The sequence below is a fragment of the Calliopsis andreniformis genome, chromosome 1, assembly GCF_051401765.1.
Source record: "Calliopsis andreniformis isolate RMS-2024a chromosome 1, iyCalAndr_principal, whole genome shotgun sequence".
In the NCBI taxonomy this organism is placed as follows: domain Eukaryota; kingdom Metazoa; phylum Arthropoda; class Insecta; order Hymenoptera; family Andrenidae; genus Calliopsis; species Calliopsis andreniformis.
Genome location: NC_135062.1, coordinates 12,970,255 through 12,990,561, shown reverse-complemented (window position 1 = coordinate 12,990,561; position 20,307 = coordinate 12,970,255). Strand labels below are relative to the sequence as shown.

General features: G+C 44.1%; 2 protein-coding genes across 4 annotated transcripts in view; both read left to right on the top strand.

Annotated features, from left to right (window-relative positions):
• The window catches only part of Btk29a (tyrosine-protein kinase Btk29A), a 121,627-nt gene that overhangs the window by 80,840 nt on the left and 20,480 nt on the right, over positions 1–20,307 (top strand). Inside the window, exon 1 of one of the 3 annotated variants that reach the window (XM_076378992.1) lies at positions 7,752–8,036. The exons of the other annotated variants lie outside the window; for them this stretch is intronic. Within the exon in view, the coding sequence (XP_076235107.1) occupies positions 7,943–8,036 (94 nt within the window). The 5' untranslated portion in view covers positions 7,752–7,942. Of the gene's footprint in view, positions 1–7,751; positions 8,037–20,307 lie in introns of those variants that run through there. 3 annotated transcript variants of the gene reach the window in all.
• Positions 15,640–16,895, top strand: LOC143179688 (uncharacterized). Its single transcript, XM_076379002.1, has one exon. It carries the CDS (start codon positions 15,679–15,681, stop codon positions 16,690–16,692), a length of 1,014 nt encoding a protein of 337 aa, XP_076235117.1. The 5' UTR covers positions 15,640–15,678; the 3' UTR covers positions 16,693–16,895.

Genomic DNA, 20,307 nt, shown 5'->3' with positions numbered 1-20,307 from the left:
AAAATGAAATTATTTGGTATAGAAGTGTATTTATATCTTTTTAATAATATGGTAACTAGAATTTCTCAATTTCTAGAAATTATTTACAATTTCAATTTATTTACAATCACCTGGGGTACTAAATGTGTAATATTTTTGAAAATTTATAATATGTAATACTATTTGATCTTCAGGTTCTCTAAAAATAGTAGAAGAATATTTTTCAGATTTCCTCGAAAGTGTAATGCAAAGAAATTCGATGTCTGGCCAATAACAGGGATATTCTACTTTCCATTTATTTTTCTCAGTGTTCGCAAACCATGCAACAGTAAACATAGAAGAATTATATTCCAGCACATTGGAGACCGAACTCTCGTCGCTCGCTTCGAGAAATTGCTACTCAACTTTCACCCTCTCCCCCCAATCCCTTACTTTTCCTCGCCGCGAAACTATTCGACCGCGAGCAGTATTTGCCCTTCCCGATGTTTGAATAAATATTCGACGAGCAGGTGTTCGTCAGATGGATTCGTGGAAACGTGACAGCTACGGGAACACGGGACCCGATGTTGCAGCTCGACGAACTGTGCGCCACGAAAATTCCTTCTGCGTTCATATCTCACCGCTCGCGGCTGATAGTTGCTCAGACTCGCGGCGGAAGGAGAGAAGAAACAGTCGGCGAATTTAATTGGACGTTGACGATGCATTATATTCCGCCCCCGCGACTGCCTCGCTGGGCCGCTGCTCACGATGGGAATTTTCCTTGGTTCGCCTCTAATTTCGAATTTCAATTAAAGGGGAGTGAAATACTCGCCCACCCCACCCTCCTCGTGCATCCCCCTCGATGATTACTCCCCCGAGCGATGTCTCCTCGAGGGCCTCTTTCGAAGTACGAGCGAAGAGAGATATATTATTGGCTGTGTTTGAACTTCTGTGTGTGGAGTTGGGGTGCTGGTAGCGATAAGTAATGAGGTAATGTGGAGAATTTAGGGTGGTGATTACTTGGTGAATGGAAGTGAAGTTATTAAGTGTTCGAATATTGCGAGGATTCTGAATACTCACGTTTAAGTTTTTAGGGCTTTTGGAACAGTATTAACACTAGAATAATATTAGAAATGTGACACAGGTTTCGCCTTCCAACCACAGGAATATGTGGTTCCTATAATGTATAATTTTCACGAAAGCGACCTCCGAATCAAGCTATGAAAATTTGTTAAAACATTCCCAGCTCTCAAAGGGTGAAGCCCTGCAAACAAGCCCCGTGTCTCGAACTTTGAAGCCCTGAGCGACCCTCCACATTACCACCCCGTTCCCAAATAGAGGAAACCCCTGTCACACACAGTGAATTACGAAAGCAGATCACAGCGAGTCCACGAGACCGCCACAAAGAGCTTATTGCCCATCGAAAGTCGATAACCCAATCAAGGGCAAGCCACCGAGATCAACGACCCACTTCTCCCATGGAAGCCACGAGAACGCCGCACGTCCTTCAGCGTTCAATCTCGCGGAACGAAGATCCTCGACGGACTTCCGTCGAAGACGTCAGGGCGGCCGTGGTAACTCTCGTCAGAGGGTGGCTCGAAGTGCTTCCTAGGAGATGGCTCATCGAGTGATCCAGCGCTCGAAGTTGTCGGCCGCGGTAATCTTCGTACAGTTAATTGGACATTGATGAGGCCAGCAGAGATAGCTACTCGTCGCAAAGTGCTGAGTTCGCGAGGGTGACCCATCCCCCGACCGCGGGGGCGTCGTCTTCAATTTTCCTGGGGCCACGTTCGACCTCCGACCCGACTGCCGAAGAATCGACACACGAGTTTGATCGCGCGAGGACGAGGAGCATAGCTAACAGCCTTTTAAGGATGATTGCCTCTCGTGGGATCCTTGGAGCATTGATAATTCAACTGAAGAGGGATGCTCGAAGCCTTGTTTCTGTCGCTGAGAGATACAGGAACTTTCTAGCTCCTGTACTGTACTGTTTCTCCTTGGCGATATTTTATTCTGAATATTTTCTTTGAGGAGTGTACATTGGACTTTAAACAGCAGTTCGAGTCGACAAGATTGTTGTGTAGGAAGAAGCATGAGATAGTTGAGAGCAGTAGGAATACTGAGACTGCTTAGATCTTGAAGAATACTGAGACTGCTGAGAAGTACATCCACTGGAAGTACATAGACTACTGAGGCCACTGAGAGTACTCAGACAACTGAGATCACTGAAAACCATCAGACACGCAAGAATCTTGTTTAGAAAGATTCCGCTAATTCCTGCAAGTCCAGCGCCGAGGATTCTATTTACTGTAATTGCATTATCTTTTCAGGACAAAGTTCCATCCAATTTGTAGAAATCCACGCCGGGTCGTTTCAGGGAAACGTCCACCGTGATTCGATCACGTAATCTCATCCTCCCACGCGCTCCCCTTCCGCTCGGTTCCTCGGAAAAAAAGCGCTTCCGCGGAGTGGACAAAAGAACATTGATTTTGGATCAAAGGATCCGTCGTCGTCGCGAGCCAGCCAGATTCCACAGGACACTGTGGAAGAAAGCAACAAAAGATTCCGCTCTCCGTGGCCTCTGCTGTCTTCTTCTTTCCCTGTTTCTGTCTCTCAGTCCAATCGGCCCTTTGTTCGCGCTGTTCTTTGCGCTCCCACTCGCGCAGAATGGAGCACAGCAGTGTCGTGCCTTTTGCCCCCTGCTACCGCGTATTTTTCTTTTTTTCTTTTTTTTTTTTCAGTCGAGTCGCCCACCGAGTCCCCAGTGTTCTTGCTCGGGGGAACCGAAACGCGTCTGTAATCGACCGAAAAATGCATCCCGGCTTCTGCGTCGATGCAGCGAGACGAAACGGGTCGTTCTGTTCTGCGGGGGAATCGACGAGTCGATATTTCGTCGATACTAGTTGCAATGGAGGGCCATGTCGGGATTATACTTGTGGGAATATGGCTTAAAGGGTTTGTTGGAATCTCTTGAACTGTCTAGAAGTACTTAGAACTATATTATAAGCTGGATTTTATATATCAGAAGTGGAGACGTGGTTTAAGGGTTTTCTTAAAAAAGCTATGGCTATGTAGAAATTCTTAGGATGACTCTTTAGGGTAGATGCAGTTTGCAAAAGTGGGGACGTGGCTTAATGATCTTCAAACTCTGAAAATTTCCTTCTTGGAGTATAAGTTACACACGTAAGAATGTGACTCACAGAATTCTTGTTTTTAAACTGTAGATTTTTCACGTAGAAACCTGCCTTAATCTACTGTTTTCCTAGTACTCATAAAACAAAGAAAAAACCAACTAATCCACAATATTCTATCGATATTTCCTATTTATCAACAATCACTCGAACTTAAACTTCCTTTCCCATATCCATCATCCGCGTAAAAGCGTAATATAACTTCTCGCAAATCCCCTCGTTCACCACAGAAGTAGATTCGTCGAATCGATCAATTTATTTCACTGCCATCCATAACAATCGTCAATATCACAGACACCAGATAATGTCAGGCTCTTCCATGGTCCATTGATCATGCTTGGATGTGGTCGTCCGAAGCGAATCGGTCTTCTTCAGCCGCGGAATTTCGATACCAGCAGGCGGCGACTCGTAATTTCGTTCTCGCCACACTTCTGCCTTCGTGTCGCCTTCGTGGCTCGACCCGCGGACACATCCGTTGCATTTCGCCCTGGAAAGTCGGACGGCCGGAAAATTGAAGGCCCGGTGTCCGTTTACTAATTTTTCACGCTCGGTCGACGCCGAAAATGGGGGCGCCACGTTTTTAAGCGGAACGGGCAAACACTGTTGGGAACTGATTCATAAGGTCGCTCTCGATCGCTGAAACAGAGGAAAATCGGATTGCCAGCAGATGCAAGCTGAAATGGAAGGTAAAATTGAGGAGAACTGATTGTATTTTATACACTGGGCTGGTTTAGAGCTATTAATTGTTGAGGAAATTCACTTGGAACGTATTCTATATTTGCTTCCTGTGGTTGAGGTGGGTTTTATTCTGTAAGTAGATGTCGTTTGTGTCTGACTTTAAACTTAATCTACTGGCTTATGTGTTGTCTGATCGAGGCCCTAATTCTAGTGACTTCACTGTGTCTGGATTAGGTCTGATTCTACTGAATTTATTGTGTCTGGTTTTGGACTTCTTCTACTGACTGTCTGACCTGGAACTTATTTTACTATCTTCTGTATATCTGGCTTAGGGGTTATTCTATTGATTTTTCTATTGTCTGATCCAGCATCTAATTCTACTGCCTCCACTGTGTGTAACTTAGCTAGTGTATACCAGCAGTGGAATAAGTCAGGCACATTTTTCTGGTAGAATTGATTGGAGAAAGAAAAAACACTTTTCTCCACTTGTAACTCTCTGTACAGTACTAGTCGCATCTGCTATCTATCAGAACGCCACACCCAGCGAGCAGAAATAAAAAAGGACTCAAGCACACATCTCGAGGCATCTCGGCAATCACGTTGATATTCACAGTAGAGAAGCTCGAGACGATCATTGAATTTCTCGGCGAAGCCCCGTCGACCGTGTCGACAGGAATCGACTCGAAAGCGTGGAACACGAAGAGCCGATGCCTCGAACCCTTTCAGCTCGATGAGGCACAGGCTCTTGTATCATCTTTTGCAACTAGAGCTCGGGACGATCGAAAAATTTACGATAAGCGAAGGGGGGCAATAAGAAAGAAACGCGGAGGATTATGACTTTCCTGATGAAATAATAAAAAAGAATTTACGATTACCGCCGCGAGGAATTTTATTCTGACGACTGGGAATAGCCACCCTGATGCTTCTTTTACGACTGTCGGCTAATTCGAGCCATATCGTACGCCTCGAATTCGATATCGGATAAGGTGGCTCGGTATCGCGAAATCGCGTTACCAACACGCGTAGCGTGGCGCAGAAGAAAAAAGACCGTTGCAAAAGTGGTCGGTGGCCGTGTAATATTTTTCTTGTTCCTCGATTTGTTCACCTGCGCACACAGGAGCGCGCCTGCGTGCGTGTAAATGAAACTCGATTCGTCTCGGGCGCCGTTCACCAACCACACACGACGCCTGTTGGTCCCAGCGAAAAGATCCCGCGGACAAGGTGCACCGCGGGTCTTAAATTTCGATGGGGAATATCGAGTGGCATTGTTGAAGCAAACAGCGAAAGGATTAGTCGAGGATTATCGTGCGGTGTCTCGATACAAGCTTGATACTTAAAACCAATTAGAGGTCTAGATATTTGGGGACAGTCATTTCTGGAATCATAAATGGACTCACACTTGTGTTTTAAAATTGTGTTAAAAAATTGCCATTAGAAATATGCTCCATTATCACTTTTGAAACTATCTCTGTTAGCCTAGGCGCAGATGGCTGACAATTTCGTCGGTAAAAGCTGATTACAGCCTTAACAGAGTTCTATGTATCAATCGTCTTCTTAACCGTGAGATAAAAGAAGAATTTTTCCTTCTTCAACAAAATTGTCGATTGTCTGCGCTTTTACTTATCCCACAGATCCAAAATTGTTGAAATCTGATCTGTCTTTCTATTTCTACTGCAACACCTTCCAAAATCAAAAATCCAAGCCCCTCTGCTAACAAGCATACCCTCAGTTTTTGATTGTCCAGGCAATCAGCTTGATAAAGATAGTCAGGTAGGTCCTGAAGAGATTATTGATCACCTGCACAGTGTTTAAAGTAAACTACGAAAGGCAGAAGCCAAAATCATGTTCCCACGGGTATGCAAAGGTAGTCAGCGCAGCTCTGTCGACGCTTCGAATCGCTGATGAGCCTGATTGGCAATGACTAGCGTAGAGCAAACTCGCCTTTAGGGGAGACGTGTGCGTGAAACTTGATTCGACGTACCGTTTGACCGCCGTAAAGCCAGAAACTGGTATCTTATTCGGTCGACGACAGGTACACAGGGATTGGACGACTTCAGTCCTGTCACGATCTCTCCCTTGATGCTCGAGTTTCGAAGCAATTTTATATCCTGCGTCCACATAACCCAGGCCTTTAATAGGAAACTAAGCACGATTTTAATCTGTAATTAACTTCATCTAAAACTTGAGCAATTAGTAGCTTTTGTAATAGGCATTATGGGATTGCTGGAATGGGTACCAAGTTCTATTTATATATTCCATTAATCCTCAATCCACACTCATAGAGTACTCAAGGAGCTTCTATCCCAAAAATTATGAAATCCCTCCTCAACTACACAAAATGAAATCTTGCGTCATACCAACAAGTATTTATTAAACCTCGTTCACATAAAGGACCTAGACCATTCAAACCTCCCACAACAACCACCAACCATCAACCATCCACGAATTCCTCAAAATCATCAATCCTCTCTGCTTCACTTTCAACACCTCCCCAGTAAGTAAGAGTCCCCGTTCGCCTCCGTCACCCTAAGTGGCAGCGATCGAGCCTCCCCCATTGTCGTACATTCCCCCCAGGCGAGTCAGTCCTCTGTCGGGGCAGGAAGACAGAAGGGAACTGGGTCGAAATGCTGAAGCAACCGAGGCTCGAGCTATTCGATTATCGCGAAGCCATAGGCGTGACGGCTTCCAGGTCATCCGCCTCTAGCGAAGAAATAGAGTGGATCCGCCGGTGTCCCGACACTTACACTCGCGAGAGCCGAGACTTCCGTGAAGGTGAAACTCCGAAGAAGGCCGGGGAGGAAGAAGAGGGGGCGATAGAGCTGCCTGGCGACTGCCTTTCGCAGTCTGCTACACCTTAGTCTCGGCCAGACGACAGTCTCGACCGTAGTCCCGCCATTCTGCCTACGATATTCGCGCGCGATCGTGTTCTGCGAGCCTGGGGTCCGTCGCTGGGACCCGGGAGAACGCTGTGCCCTGAGGAGCCTCGATTGCCTGGGGAAAACGTGGAAGGAGAAGTGATTCTCTCGGGAAAGTCTCGAATCGGTGAAGAAGACTCGTATGAAGCAGAACAGTTCTTCAGATTTCTGGATATTATCATCTTTGTCTAGTGTCCACCGAGTACAGTGTTGTCTCGATATAAGCTCGCGACCTGGGATCAGGTAGGAGCTTGGAGGAGATTGAAAATTGGTTCCTTAAAGCAGTTTCTTGATCAGTAATTTGAGTTTACCTTCTTTGAGAAGGGATTAGAGGAGGAGCAAGTTAACTGAGAGGTTAGATGTAAGAAAAATTGAGTAGACTATTGAGATTGTATAGTGTTTGAAATTTTAAGAGGCAATTCTACACCCTAAAATAAGACGAAAGTAAAGAATCATTGGAAATGCGTCTGAGGCTTCGTTTGGGATGTAATAATTGCTGAGAAAACACCTCTAATATTCGTGAAATATGTCTGATTTAGGACTTATTCTACTGACGGCGTGCATTAAGTAAATCAGGCACAGAAAGGTCAGTAGAATAGGCCTCGAGTCAGACACAGAAAAGGCAGTAGAATGTGACTCTAACCAGAGACAAAAAAGGCAGTAGAAAAAGTAGTCAGTCAAACACCGAAAAGTCAGTAGAATAAGTACTCAGCCAGACAGAAAAAAATTCAATAAAATAAGTCCCAAGTCAGCTACAAGAAGTCAGTAGAATAATGCCCAAGACAGACACAGTAAAATCAGTAAAATAGGTCCCAAGTCAGACACATTTCACTTCGACATTTTCTCAACAATTACCAATTCTAAAACAAAGCTCTAAACGCAATTTTGCTATTCTTAACTTTCCTCCTATTTTAACTCGTAGAATCATCCTTCAAAATTTCTGACACATGTTGTTAAACACCTTCTATAGAGACAACATTGTAAAAGATTAGACTCGATTGCCAAGTGGAGAGGATGGGTTTGGAAAGTTCAGTCCCAGGTGAAGGATTCCTCAGGATCTCGTGATTGGATCTTCTCGTGGACTTCGAGGCTCGTTTCTGATGGTTCAGAGCTGAGCAGAGGCGATTGTGGAGGCATCAAGAGCTGTTGAGTGTCCTGTAGCAACGCTGTGGTAATCGTGGTTCAAGTGTGACAGGAGATATGATGGTGATAAGCGCGCTGAAGCATGTCGCGAACGCTGCGACGAATGCTGTCCACTCGGCGACCACCGCTGGACATGGTCACGCCAACTCTGGTACGTCGCGATGGTTCTTCTTTTTACATTTTTCAACTGTTTCTTACGTCTACCCAGTCGTTCTTCGTGGCACTGTCTCGTGGCTTTCGAGTAGAAATTCCTACGTACCATGGAGCCAGTTTTCAGGTCGTTGATTTATTCTTCTGCGAAGTGTATCCGTAACTTTCCAGTGAAATCTCGTGGACTTTGATCCTTTGCGATGAAACTTCGTGAACAATGAAGTACGCGATAAGTGGCTTTGCGAAAATCTCAGAATTTTTATTATCGATGGAAGTACACAAGTATTTACCTATAGCTTCAAATCTTTGGTATTTTATTTTATTTTTTAATATCTTTATTAATTATATTTTCAAGAAAATAGAAACTTCGCAAGTATTTACGTCAGCGAAGTTATTTATTCAGAGGATGTCCGTTCTGTGGAATAACTCTTTCTCATAGAATTATTCTTATCAGCCATAACGACCAATTAGCCATTTAAAATGCGCCAGATTTTGCATCGATAAAACAATACCAAGATAGGGAGGTCCGATAAGTGTTTATCTAGAACTCGTCGTGAAAGGTCAGCCATATGCCGCTGGTGAACAGGAACCATTACCATTTGAGATTCAATTTTCCTGCGACTTATTAACTGAACAGAGAACTTTTGCATCCGATGAACAAATAATTGCAGAGGTCTTTCATAACAACTGTTGGAACTCGGAGGATAATGTATTTGCCGATGCAAATTCGCTCGAAGAGGCTGCTAAATATCGCATATCGTGCACATTTAGCGATCGACTTTTCGTTAATATTCTGCCGTACAGTTTTTGCCATTTTTCGGTTCACCTGAGGCGAAAGCGGCCCACGACTCTATTTGTATTGAAATATCGCTTGCGCAAAATGCAAAAGGTTATACGAAGCGAGCGCTGAGCACGATCCAGCCTCTATCTATTCCACAAGAAATACAGAATTCTCCTCTTTCGACGCCTAATGTCAGCTCGATTCAAGAGTCACCTCCCATTCGACGTTAACCTATCAATTGAGTTCGTCCTGCCGTGACTGAAAGACCTATAGCGATGGACATAAAAAGAATTTAGAAGGCAATAAACGCGAAACGAAAAGACACGATAATTTTATGGAAGAAAGCTGTGGAAAATTTACGTTCTATTATTGATACTCATATGTAGGAATGTTGAGCTTTCTCTGATCCAGCAGTCTAATACTTATTATGAAACACCAGGATACAACTGACTATGAGCCTGCTACTAGCAAAGAGTTCACAAACCATAAGACATACTTTTTTTAAACACCTTCTATTCCCAATAATTCATTTCTATCTTCCCAAGAAAATGAGAAAAATTCCAATTAGATACCTGATTTCCCTACAATGTACTTTCCTCGTTATTTGATCATCATATCTCTCTCCCTCTCTCTCAAAGTATCACCCAACGAGGGATCACCTTTACAGTCCCCTTTCTTCTTCTCCTTCTCTCACCAATGGATCATCTCCAAGCGCATCGAATCCAAAAGCACACCCTCTGACATCCAAATACCGACGTATCGTATTGAAGAAAAGATCTGATCGATCGATGCTCTAACGCTCAGCTCTCTAAAGCCTTCTGGAAGACATTTACCACGAGAATCGCGCTCTCCCGCTCGGGGCTTTCCTGCCACGCCTAATGTCAAGATCGCGATTGCCCTGCTCGCCGTTCACCGCCGCGCGATAAACGCCCGACGCGGTATTAATTATGGAGAGGACAAATGGGGGCGCGTAACAAGTGCCCGTTTCGAGTGTCGCGGGGATTCGAGACGGCAATTGGCCGTATAAACGTCCCGCCAAATATAGATCGAACGAGCAGATACACGGACACACGATCGACCCCGACCTCACTCGATATAAATCACGGGCAAGCGGCGCTCGGGCGAGCGCAGAGCGGAGAGAGTGCCCATATTAATCCACCGTTGTCCGATCAACTTTTCCCATTTTCAGAGGACGAAGCGAGAATTTGAGTAGAGGCTCGTCGCGGTGCAGTCAATATTTTTAATCCAGCGCCAATAGTTGTTACTCCTTTTTTTTTTCGGACTGCAAAGTCGCCAGTCACTCTGCAATCTCGAGTGAAATCGAACGCTGGATTGGCGATGCTCTAGTTAATTGGAGTCCCTGGGGATCACTGGATCTGGGGATTTATTTGATGTTGGTATGTGTGATAGAGTGGTGCGGTTGGAACTTGGGTCGTGATTATGGTTTCTTTTTGGAAGAATGTGTTTATGCGTTTTGCAATGAGCTATGAGTATATTGAATGGATTGTCATTAGTTACTATAGGTAACTGTCTGTGCTTACCCTAGTGACTATACAAACTCTGCTGACTACTGTGACTATACTGACTACACTGACTGCGATGGCTACTCTGATTATAGTAACTATACTGACTATATTATCTATGAGAACTATGGTTACTATAATATCTATAGTAATTACAGCGAGTGATTCTTGAGATCACTCCTGCGTTCTGCTTTATCCTCGTCTCTTCATACTGTTCGAAGCTTTCCAAGTATCCTAAAAAAATTTCAACCCACCATTCTTCCCCGAATCAACTATTAAAAACTCTATTCAATAAAAACAAGAATTCCTAGTCAACTCCAAAAAAAATCCTCGTCCCATCAACGACCCAGCCAGCTGATGAGGGGTCAAGAAGCCAAACTGAAGTTTCCATTACGTAACCTGATCTCAGAACCAACCTTCTTCCAGCTTAGTGTCCAAATTTCTAGCAAACTCGAAGTCGTGAGCTAGTATCAAGACAATGCTGTGCATTAAAATTCGCGTGGACGTAGCGGAGAGACGGCCTCGAGGATTCGCGCGTTTTCGAGGCGCCAAGGGCGGGCCACAGCCTTGCGACTATCGTTTGTAATGCGGGTCTGGCTCGTTATCTGCCTCGCCAAAGCGGCAGGTGTTCAACGCGTGGCAAAGAGTTTATTGTTCCTTTTGCTCGCAGCCCTTCCCTGCTTTAGATCGACGTTATCGCAATTGCGAGCGTTTCGTTCAACAACGCTCCTCGTTTTGAAATGCTAATTTAGAGGGGCACGGACGCGGGCTATTTAAAACGAGGGCAGATCAGAAATAATTGATTCGTCGAGCATTGAATGTTACTTTATGTCGGGACACCTGAAGCGTGGGTGGAATCGTGTGAAAAGGTAATAATAATGAGCGAGATGCTAATGAGGAATTATTTTTCTTAATTACGCGGTAGGAGCGAATTATTTTAGCACCCAGCGTGTGTGAGAGGTCTCGTTTATTGTTGAATATTGTAATTATTTTACATTAACGGAGGTTCTGGTTCACAATTTTTAAAAGATATTCCTTTTATTTCTCCATTGAATTTTCCTCATTATTTCGTGCCTGAAACTTACCCTCCAACAGTATGTACCGTATATTTAGAGCCATCCTGCTGAATTGCATCAAGTCTCGACGACTCTAGAAACAGAACGCTTTCACGAACAATTCGAAAATAAAAAGCTTCCTTTCCAGCTGGATACCTCGCCCCGAAAAACCGCGAATTTCTTGAAAATCACGCTCCAGCGACCGCCTCGCCGCGATTTCTTCCGCCGTCATAAGAATCTCTGATCCTCCCCGTGTTTGAAGCGAACCGCCAGCCCACGAGCGAAACTTTTTACCGAGGGAATCGCTCGTCCAGAGTTCCCAGCCAGCCTCTCTCGATACTTTTCCCTCGGCGGTGCGATTTAATGGGAAAAAATTCCGCGAGCGCGCGCAAGGACGAGCACGTCGTAAGAAATCCGCGGTAAACGAGTGAAAGTTGCCCGAGAAGAAGAGGCATTCCTCTTTGATGGCAGAACACTTCCGCGCCGCGCTTTGTGATCGATTGCGAAAGCCTTGATCGTCGCGACACGGATCATGCAAAATCGTGCTGGGTAGTGTCGGGCCTCGGTAATTGTCTGCCGTGTACGTCGTCCTGGTAATTGTCACTCGTGCAATTTTCTATAAATGAAGGTGGTTCAATCAGCGCAGTGTTTTTCATCATCTTTTTTAATGGCGCTAACTATTTCCACTCGAAGCAATCTTGCCATTCCATTAGCTGGGGTCATTAAAGGAAATTAATACTTTAAGCGTGGGCAATCTTGCCCAGTGTTGTAGACTGATGATTTCAGTGAACGTATTTGTCTGCTTTTATGGATTGGAGTACGTGTTCGCCTGAGAGTTTTTTATGGCAGTTAGTGTGGAGAGTATTCTCAATAATTTATACCTGTGGCCTATATTCTAACTGATAGCCAGAAAGTGAGGAATTATATATCACTTTTTTAAATCTCAATTTCAAGTCTTCCATACTTGAACTTCATATGACCGCCATTTTGTAAGAAAATGTAAAATTAAGATTTGGAGATCGTCTAGGATTTTTTTAATATCCATTAGGCTTAAAATTTTCCACTGCTTTTGACCTATACTAGTGATATTTCGCTCCTCACCCAGAATCCACCCACATCATCCAGCTTCTCTTCCGCAGAACCCACAAACATCTAGCTATTCGTAGAAGCGAGCGGCAGCTGGTCGTTCGACGACCTCGCCAGCGAGAGGAGAATCGCTCAGATTTTTCGCCGATACCTTAGAAAGTCCCCAGAGTGGGAGGGCCACCGTCAGCCTTGAAGATTGTCCACGGCTGGCACCGTGGAGCATCGTGTTCGAGAAATATGTCACGGACTCGGACCACAAGCCTCGAATTTCGAATTTAATTTCCACCCGACGTTGGTCCTCGAATATCAATTATTCAGGCCTCCTTGGCTTCGCGTAACTCCTTCGGTACCTCGAATTTCACTAGGAAACTTCGTTACTACACAAAGACAAAGCTGGTCGACACTATTCTAACATTGATTCCTCCCACGCTATGCCTTACCATTTAATTATCGAACAAAAATGTGGAAAATATGTCTGACTTGGGACTTATTTCACTGACGAGGAGCACTAGCCAGGACAATTACATTGAGGACAGTAGAATCAGCTCTGAGTCAGATGCAAGAAATCAGTAGAGTAAGCCCCGAGTCAGACACAGCAAAATCAGTAAAATAGAAAAACTCAGTAGAGTAAACCTCCAGTCAGACACAAGGAAACTCAGTAGAGCAGGTTCCAAGTCATATACAGAAAATCCAGTAGAAAATCCCAACACGTTTCACGCGAACTCTACTCGTTTTTTCAACAATTACCAGCTCGAAACCCAGAGTCCCCCTAGGAAGCTATGTCACTAAGCAAAGACAGAGCTGGTTGACACTCTACCAGCGTTGGACCCTCCGACACTTTGCCTTTCCCTTTAGCGTTTCGCGATCGCGTTCCTTTGTGAACGTTCGAGCGTTTTCGCGCTAGAGAACCCACCAGCACGTGATGGATTCTTTGTTCAGCACGCGTTGAACGTTTCCTTTTGATGTCTCGGTGCAGGGACCGACAGTGTCGAGTGCTGTCTGCGGACCATCCATTTCGGGTGTCGATAACAGCGGGCGAGGGAAGAGGTCGCTGGAGATTTAATTGGTTCGAGTAATTTATAAATGAAGGATTTTAGGTTGAGCGGGTCCCGTGGTCGATACGCTTTTTACCCCCTTTTACAGCGCGCAGCTGAAGATGGAGGAGGGCGGAGGAAAAAGTTGAACGGTATAAAGCTTGCAGCTCCATCGCTTCGCTCTTTTTGCGAATGCAACGATGCAGCTGCACACTGTAATTGCAGCTTTTCTTCGCGCGCTGGTGTGTGCCTTTCTTCTGGGGATCCGATCCTGCTGTGTACTTTACGTGTAACAATGAGAAATTAACACCGCCGCACAGTGTTTAAGCCTGTGGGTCTTGGACACGAAAATTATAACCAACCATTTGTTCTAGGGTTTCTTTTTCATTATTTTGGACATTTGTTGAGGGACTTGGGACAGAAACAAGTTTCCTTAAACTATACAATGTAATTAACGAGGAGAGGAAATTAGAAGCTTTGCACTTTAAAGTGAATCTAGGTACACTGCTATTTTTCTTTTAATCTTCATATTCTTGCACTGTCCAGATGCCAAAGTCACAGTTTTCATTTAAAGTGCGATAACTCTTCGAAAATAAATCGTAGATGAATTTTTAAGGTCTCATTGGAAAGGGGAGACTTCAGGCTTGAAATCTCCTGCAAAATGAGTCTTAAGAAAAATTGATTAAGTTCTGGAGAATAGTTTGAAGTTCGACAATATTTCGGGGAAACTCTCGAAGGCATAACAATATATAATCGTACATCTCGAACTTTTATTATCATCCTTCAATCGAAACACTGTGTAATGGTTCCAATTTCGCGACAGACTCCGTAGCAGTTTCCTAGATCACCGTTTTCAATGACGAAACTAAGGCAAAGTTCTCGTTCTTGGCTCAGCCATCGAAACATAAATGCAGTAGAATCGTAATCTAAAGTGAAGTAACTCCGAATTTCTTCCCCCCTCTGAATAGCCTCCTTTCAGTTACAATTCTCAACGAGCGACGGAAGTAAAATAATTCACAGTTGCAAGAAAGCCCTTCGTCCTGAAACGATCCTCGTAAACCAGTTCCTAACCGAATAGCTGGAACTTCCACGAGTCGATCTTAATTCCTCCTCAGGTTTTCGCATCTTTCATGAGAACGCGGCTTAACACTGGCTAGATCGTTGCCCCTGGTTCAGATCGATGCTGTAGACCCTCGAAGTCACCGCCAGAGCTTTATTAGAAACTGTCGCGGCAGGGAAATATCAGGACCGAGTATTTACGTATCGACGACATGGATTGCTGGTATCTCTCCTTTCCAAGTATCGATTCTCCTTCCTCTGCACCATCTTTCATTCTCTTTTATCTTTTTCTTCCCTCAGCTTTTCCCTGTGGTTCTTCGCTCCCCTAGCTATCGTCTGTCCTTCGGGAAACGATTTATACTCCTCACATTTTCTTCCTTTTGTCGAACCGACGTGAGTGTTCGAGCACTGCACAGTCGCTGGAATAATTAGCCCTGTTTCGGGTCACTTAATTACCCTGCAAAAGCACGGGGCGCGTTTCGATGAGCAGGTGGAAGTAGGTCGTCCTCGAGGAGGAAAATGGGGTGGAGGGAGGTCGGCGCAAGTTCAGGGTCGTGGGCCTCGATTCCTTGCCACGCTCAGATCGAATTATTTTCTTTTTCCTTCGATTTAGATATACACACGGTGAACGATGTCCATAGTAGGCAGTGCTGATTTAATTGGCTCCTTGATGCCATTGAAATGAACTACCAGCGCTTTGTTTTTGCTAGAGGTCAGCCAGTGTGACTGATTAAATTTATTGGGGAGGAGGCATAGAAGGTCGATTAATAATTTCATTGCCACGATATGGTTGCTGGAGTCTGCAATGTGTAGTGGTGTTAATTCTATGTTCTGTATAACACTGATTGTAATTTATAAGTAGAATTGGAACAGATGAATTTAGCAATCCTTCCTGAATAAATTTGCGAATCACAGTCTGGAAGAAATTAAAGATCAGTGATCCTCAAGACATACATGCACCTCGACAGATAGCCATGTCAAAGGTCACTCAGCTATCTAATCGCTTCCCTACAATATGCAACGAGTGACGCATATAAACATCCATGCTCTCGTCTCCCTCTTCAGTCACGATCAAACTGTCGCGTTCCACATCAACAATCCAAAGATGCTCAAGTCTCTGCCACTAATTCTCTTCCTTCTGACAATCGTATCCTCTGAAGACCCAACCTGTCAGCCGACCAATGGCTACAGAGTGTGCCACCACAAGGGAGTCCTAGTGGAGGTGAGCCAGCAGGGGTCCCAGGACAAGCTAGAAATCGAGGACCTGAATCTCCTGGCAATCAGAGAAAACGCTTTCAAAAACCTCTCCACGACCAGGTTGAGCTTCCACTTGGGTAATAAGATCTCTGTAGTGAAGCAGGAATCGTTTCGAGGCCTGGACCGACTGGAGAGGCTGGACCTAGACAGCAACGTGGTGCCTCTGTCCTCTAATTTATTCTCTGAACTGAAGCAGCTGCGTTCCTTGTCGCTGATCTTCAACAAAATCAACTCTGTGCCTAAAGACACCTTTGCTGGACTGTCTAACTTGATGTGGCTGTACCTGGGCCACAACGATATCGAGACTGTCGATAGAGACTCCTTCTCTGGGATGCCTTCTTTACTCTTCCTCTGGCTGAATGATAATAAAATCGCCACGATAGAGCCTGGAACCTTCAACGAGATGCCAGAACTGAGTCGTCTTCATCTGGAGAACAATCAGCTGTCCTCTATCCAGCCTGGGACCTTCAGAGGCCTCTATAAACTGGATGGTCTTTTCTTGGAGAGCAATCAACTGACGACGATATCCAAGACAGATTTTAAGTCACTGATTGGCCTGAGAATCTTGCGTTTGCAGGATAATAAGATCTCTAGTATCGAGACTGGATCTTTCTCTGACCTGGGTCAGCTGGAGCAGCTGGACCTGAGCAAGAACGAGCTGACCCATGTGGATTCTAGGATGTTCAGTGGACTGTCCAGCTTGAAGAAGCTTGATTTGTGGGCTAATAAGATCGCGTCTGTGGACTCGGGTGCTTTCAGTGGACTCACTGCTCTGAGGACTGTGAATGTAGCGAATAATAGTCTGAGCAATGTGGATAGGAAGGACTTTGGACTGCCCACTTTGGCGATGCTGTATACGTAATTGAAATTATGTGCTACAGTTTCTCTTAGATTAGGGTACGTGTTCACTTGAGAGTTTCTGGAGATATCTGCTCTCATTTTAAGTAGTTATAGACTTGAAAGAACTGAAGTTACTGGCAATACTTATGTGTTACAGCGTAAAAGAGTCTCATGTTTTTCTAAAGGCTTTTAGTGAATCTTAATAAATACTAATTTTCATTTTTACGTCTCTTAATTTTTAGTTAAGGTGTCAGGAATCCTTCACAGTTGTGAAATTAAATTTAAAAATTTTATGTAAGGTTTGACTGTGCTTTCCAGAGTGCCAGTGATGTCAGAATTTTGTCACCTTGCTAATCTCTAGCTGACGTTAGCTAAGCCTGACTTCTGCTGACTTCTATAATCGAGGATTTGAGACTGATGAATAGTCAGACCAACACTGTCAGCAATATCTCCTCTAATCGACACGTTTGTAGCTTCCAAATTTCTTTTTTCTGCAGGGACCTCTTTCTCGATAAAAATCTATTTTTTCCTCCATTTTTGACATTAAAATATCATTACTTGGTTGTAGATTTGTCTATCAGACGATTATCGAATATAGGAGTCGAAAGATGTGCTCACACTTTCTCAGCATGTCATCCTTAGACGGAGACCCGATATTTATTACAAGGACTCGCGTTAGAGGCGTGTTAGATATCGAATCGGCGCGAGTTGACGCGGCGAAAGTGTGGCTTTTAAGCGCGACGACACTGTATAGATCTTATTTCAGAAAGTAGATACTTGTGTGAGTCTCGTTCAGGAGAGAGAAGAAACTTAATTTGCAAGAAAAACTCCGCCCTCAGCTTCAGTAAAAAAATTCTAATTAAAATTCAGAGCATCCAAAATGAACTACTTAATCACTAATTTTTCTCACACAAGATAGTCCACTTAAATAAAATCATCTAAATATCTTTTCCATTTGTAATAACAAAAAGCTTCAATAAATCCTGATACATATCGACTAATCAAGGTACATCGACTATATCGAGGGATTAATATAAAGCAAAAAAAAGTTTTTTAAAGTTTCCAAGGTACCATTCAGATTGCACAAAAAATATTTCCTGTCACTTTTAGCCATCACATTGAAGACCACATTTTATCATCACAATTAAAAGAGATATTTAAGTACCTTTATTTAAGTAGATCATACCTACTCTACACTAAAAAAGACAATATAAAATCCCCTTCTCTGTGCTGTCAAATCCCTCGCAAATTCTCATTAAGCATGATTACACGACTCTGTTTAACAAAGAAACAAAATTTGCACAGCGCTTCCCTTCCTCTCGCAGACCAGCCCGTGCTCGATCAACCTTAAACTGTCGTAATGCTAAGTAGATTGGATCGAGCGCAATGATATACGGGGACCTTCCAGCTTGCTTTCCTGCGACAATTGCTTCATTCACCGACAAGGAGTAGGTTGTCCGATCGACACCATGCTACTGTTCTCGTTTGCCAAATGCATCGCCGTATCGGTTTCTCTGCTCTAATAATCGATCGCTCTCCCTGATCGAATTTCAAATTCTGCTGGCGAGCGTGTGCCTCGGCTTCCTTTTCTCTGAATTATTTACGACGTGAAATCGCGCGGCTCCCGATATTAATTTAATCCACCTTCACCTCCGCGTACCACCAGGAGGAATCAGAAAAGATGGCTCTCTTAATCCTCCCGCCAGAGCGTCGCCACGAAATCTACGGTCCACGCGACAAGTAGAATGGCCATTGAATATCAATGGATCGCGATGGTGACCTCGGACGCAGCGGAACGCTTACCCTTAACGATCATTCCTATTCATAGAGTTAAGGATAAGCGATCGGGAAAGGTGGATCGAACAGACTCTCGGGATAAATTTACTCTAGATTGAAACCTGTTAGGACTATACGATTATTAGTACGAAGCTGATCTAACTCGAATAGACAAAGTACTGATAGAGATCACTTATTTGATTTAATAATGACGTGACTAAAAAAGTCAGTTTTTCGAGGAATAAGAAGAAACTTACTTTCATAGTAAGGCCTGGTCTTTTTAAACTAAAAAGTCAAAAACAGGTTTTCTTGTTTGTCAAAGTAATTAGAATAATCCCCAACTCAGACACAGCAAAGCCAGTAGAGTAAGCTCCAACTCAGACGCAGCGAAATCAGTAAAATAATCTCGAACTCAGACTCCACAAACTCAGTAAAACATATCCCAAATCATTCGCATACTTTAATTATTCTTTCCTCAATGAATATCTCCCCAAACCTCTCCTACAACTCAGCTAACTCTACCACCCCTAGCTCCTCCCTTCCACTTAACATCCTCCTAATTCCCCGTATACATAACATTAATAAATTTCACTCGAACTCTTCATATCTCAAAATGTCCCTACTTAACGCAGAAGAAAATGTTCTCCTGAAATAAAATCCCGCTCGAATATGAAACCATTCAGACGGCAGAATACTCGAACAATGGGGTCTCGGGTATGAAGACCTCCACTTTATTCCAATACCAGAGAGCAGCTAATTCGACTGATAAATAATTCAAAGGCGAGACGGTAAGGCCGAGGACTGGCAGCCTCGAACCGCGCCCAAGTAATATTCCAAAATGTTTCGCGCTGAAGTGGGGAGCGTAATCTCGCGAAAGAGGCGGACGCGTCTTCATTCATCGGTTCTAATATCTCTCAGGGGCAGGCACGAATTCGGCACACGCGGGGACACGTAGCCCCGGGCACCTTTCCAACGAACAATTTCCTTTTCTTCTTTGCCTCTCGCGCCAGCCAGCTACGGCGCCTTTGTGGACCCTGAAAGCCTGCAGCCGACACCATTGGCAGGACTTGAGTCCCGGATGGGTCCTGGTATAATCTGCATCGCAGACTCTGAGAGAACTTGACGTGCCTACGAAGCGACTAACTTCGACAGAAAATCTGTCGATTCGGTCTCAAGGTATCCCTGGATGCAGAAGGTTGTTGGACGTGGTCAGGAGTGGGTTAAGTTGTTGGCAGTTAGGAAGCTCTTAGCGAGCTCGAGGTGCTGGCTCTGAGTGGACTGATAGGTTTCGTAGTTTTGGATCGGGAAGAGGATGGAGTCCAGAGTTGGCATAGCTCGATGGGATTATAACGTGGGACGTGTGTCTGAGGTCAGTACTTGTACTGTGATCTTACCTGAGTTAGAGGGTCTTGGTTACTCTGAATGATTTCGGGGTGCAGGGAGTATGGTGATGAGTAGACTGCAAATTTCTGTTTTTATAAGTAGATTTATAGAAGTAAATCCTAATTAGAGATTTGTATCGTCCTTTGTATATTATGAATTGTATTTAACTTTCACAATTTTGTAGAAATTAGAACATTATATGGATTCCATATATGGAGTGCATAAAGAAGTAAGAAGTTGGATATGAAGATTGTTTTGCAAGTGAAAAGCAACTCCGTTTTTGTTGTAGCTCATCTGCTTGACCTCTTTCAAGCAGACGATTTCCATGAATCAGATAAGCCTTCGATGAGTGTCAGAAGTCAAACATAGTATCTAATCTACACTTGACACAGTTTCGTTTGTTTATACTCGTTGGCAAACACTTGCAACGATATCAGTTTGCTGGGTTAATCGAGAACCACAAGACTATCTTCTTATT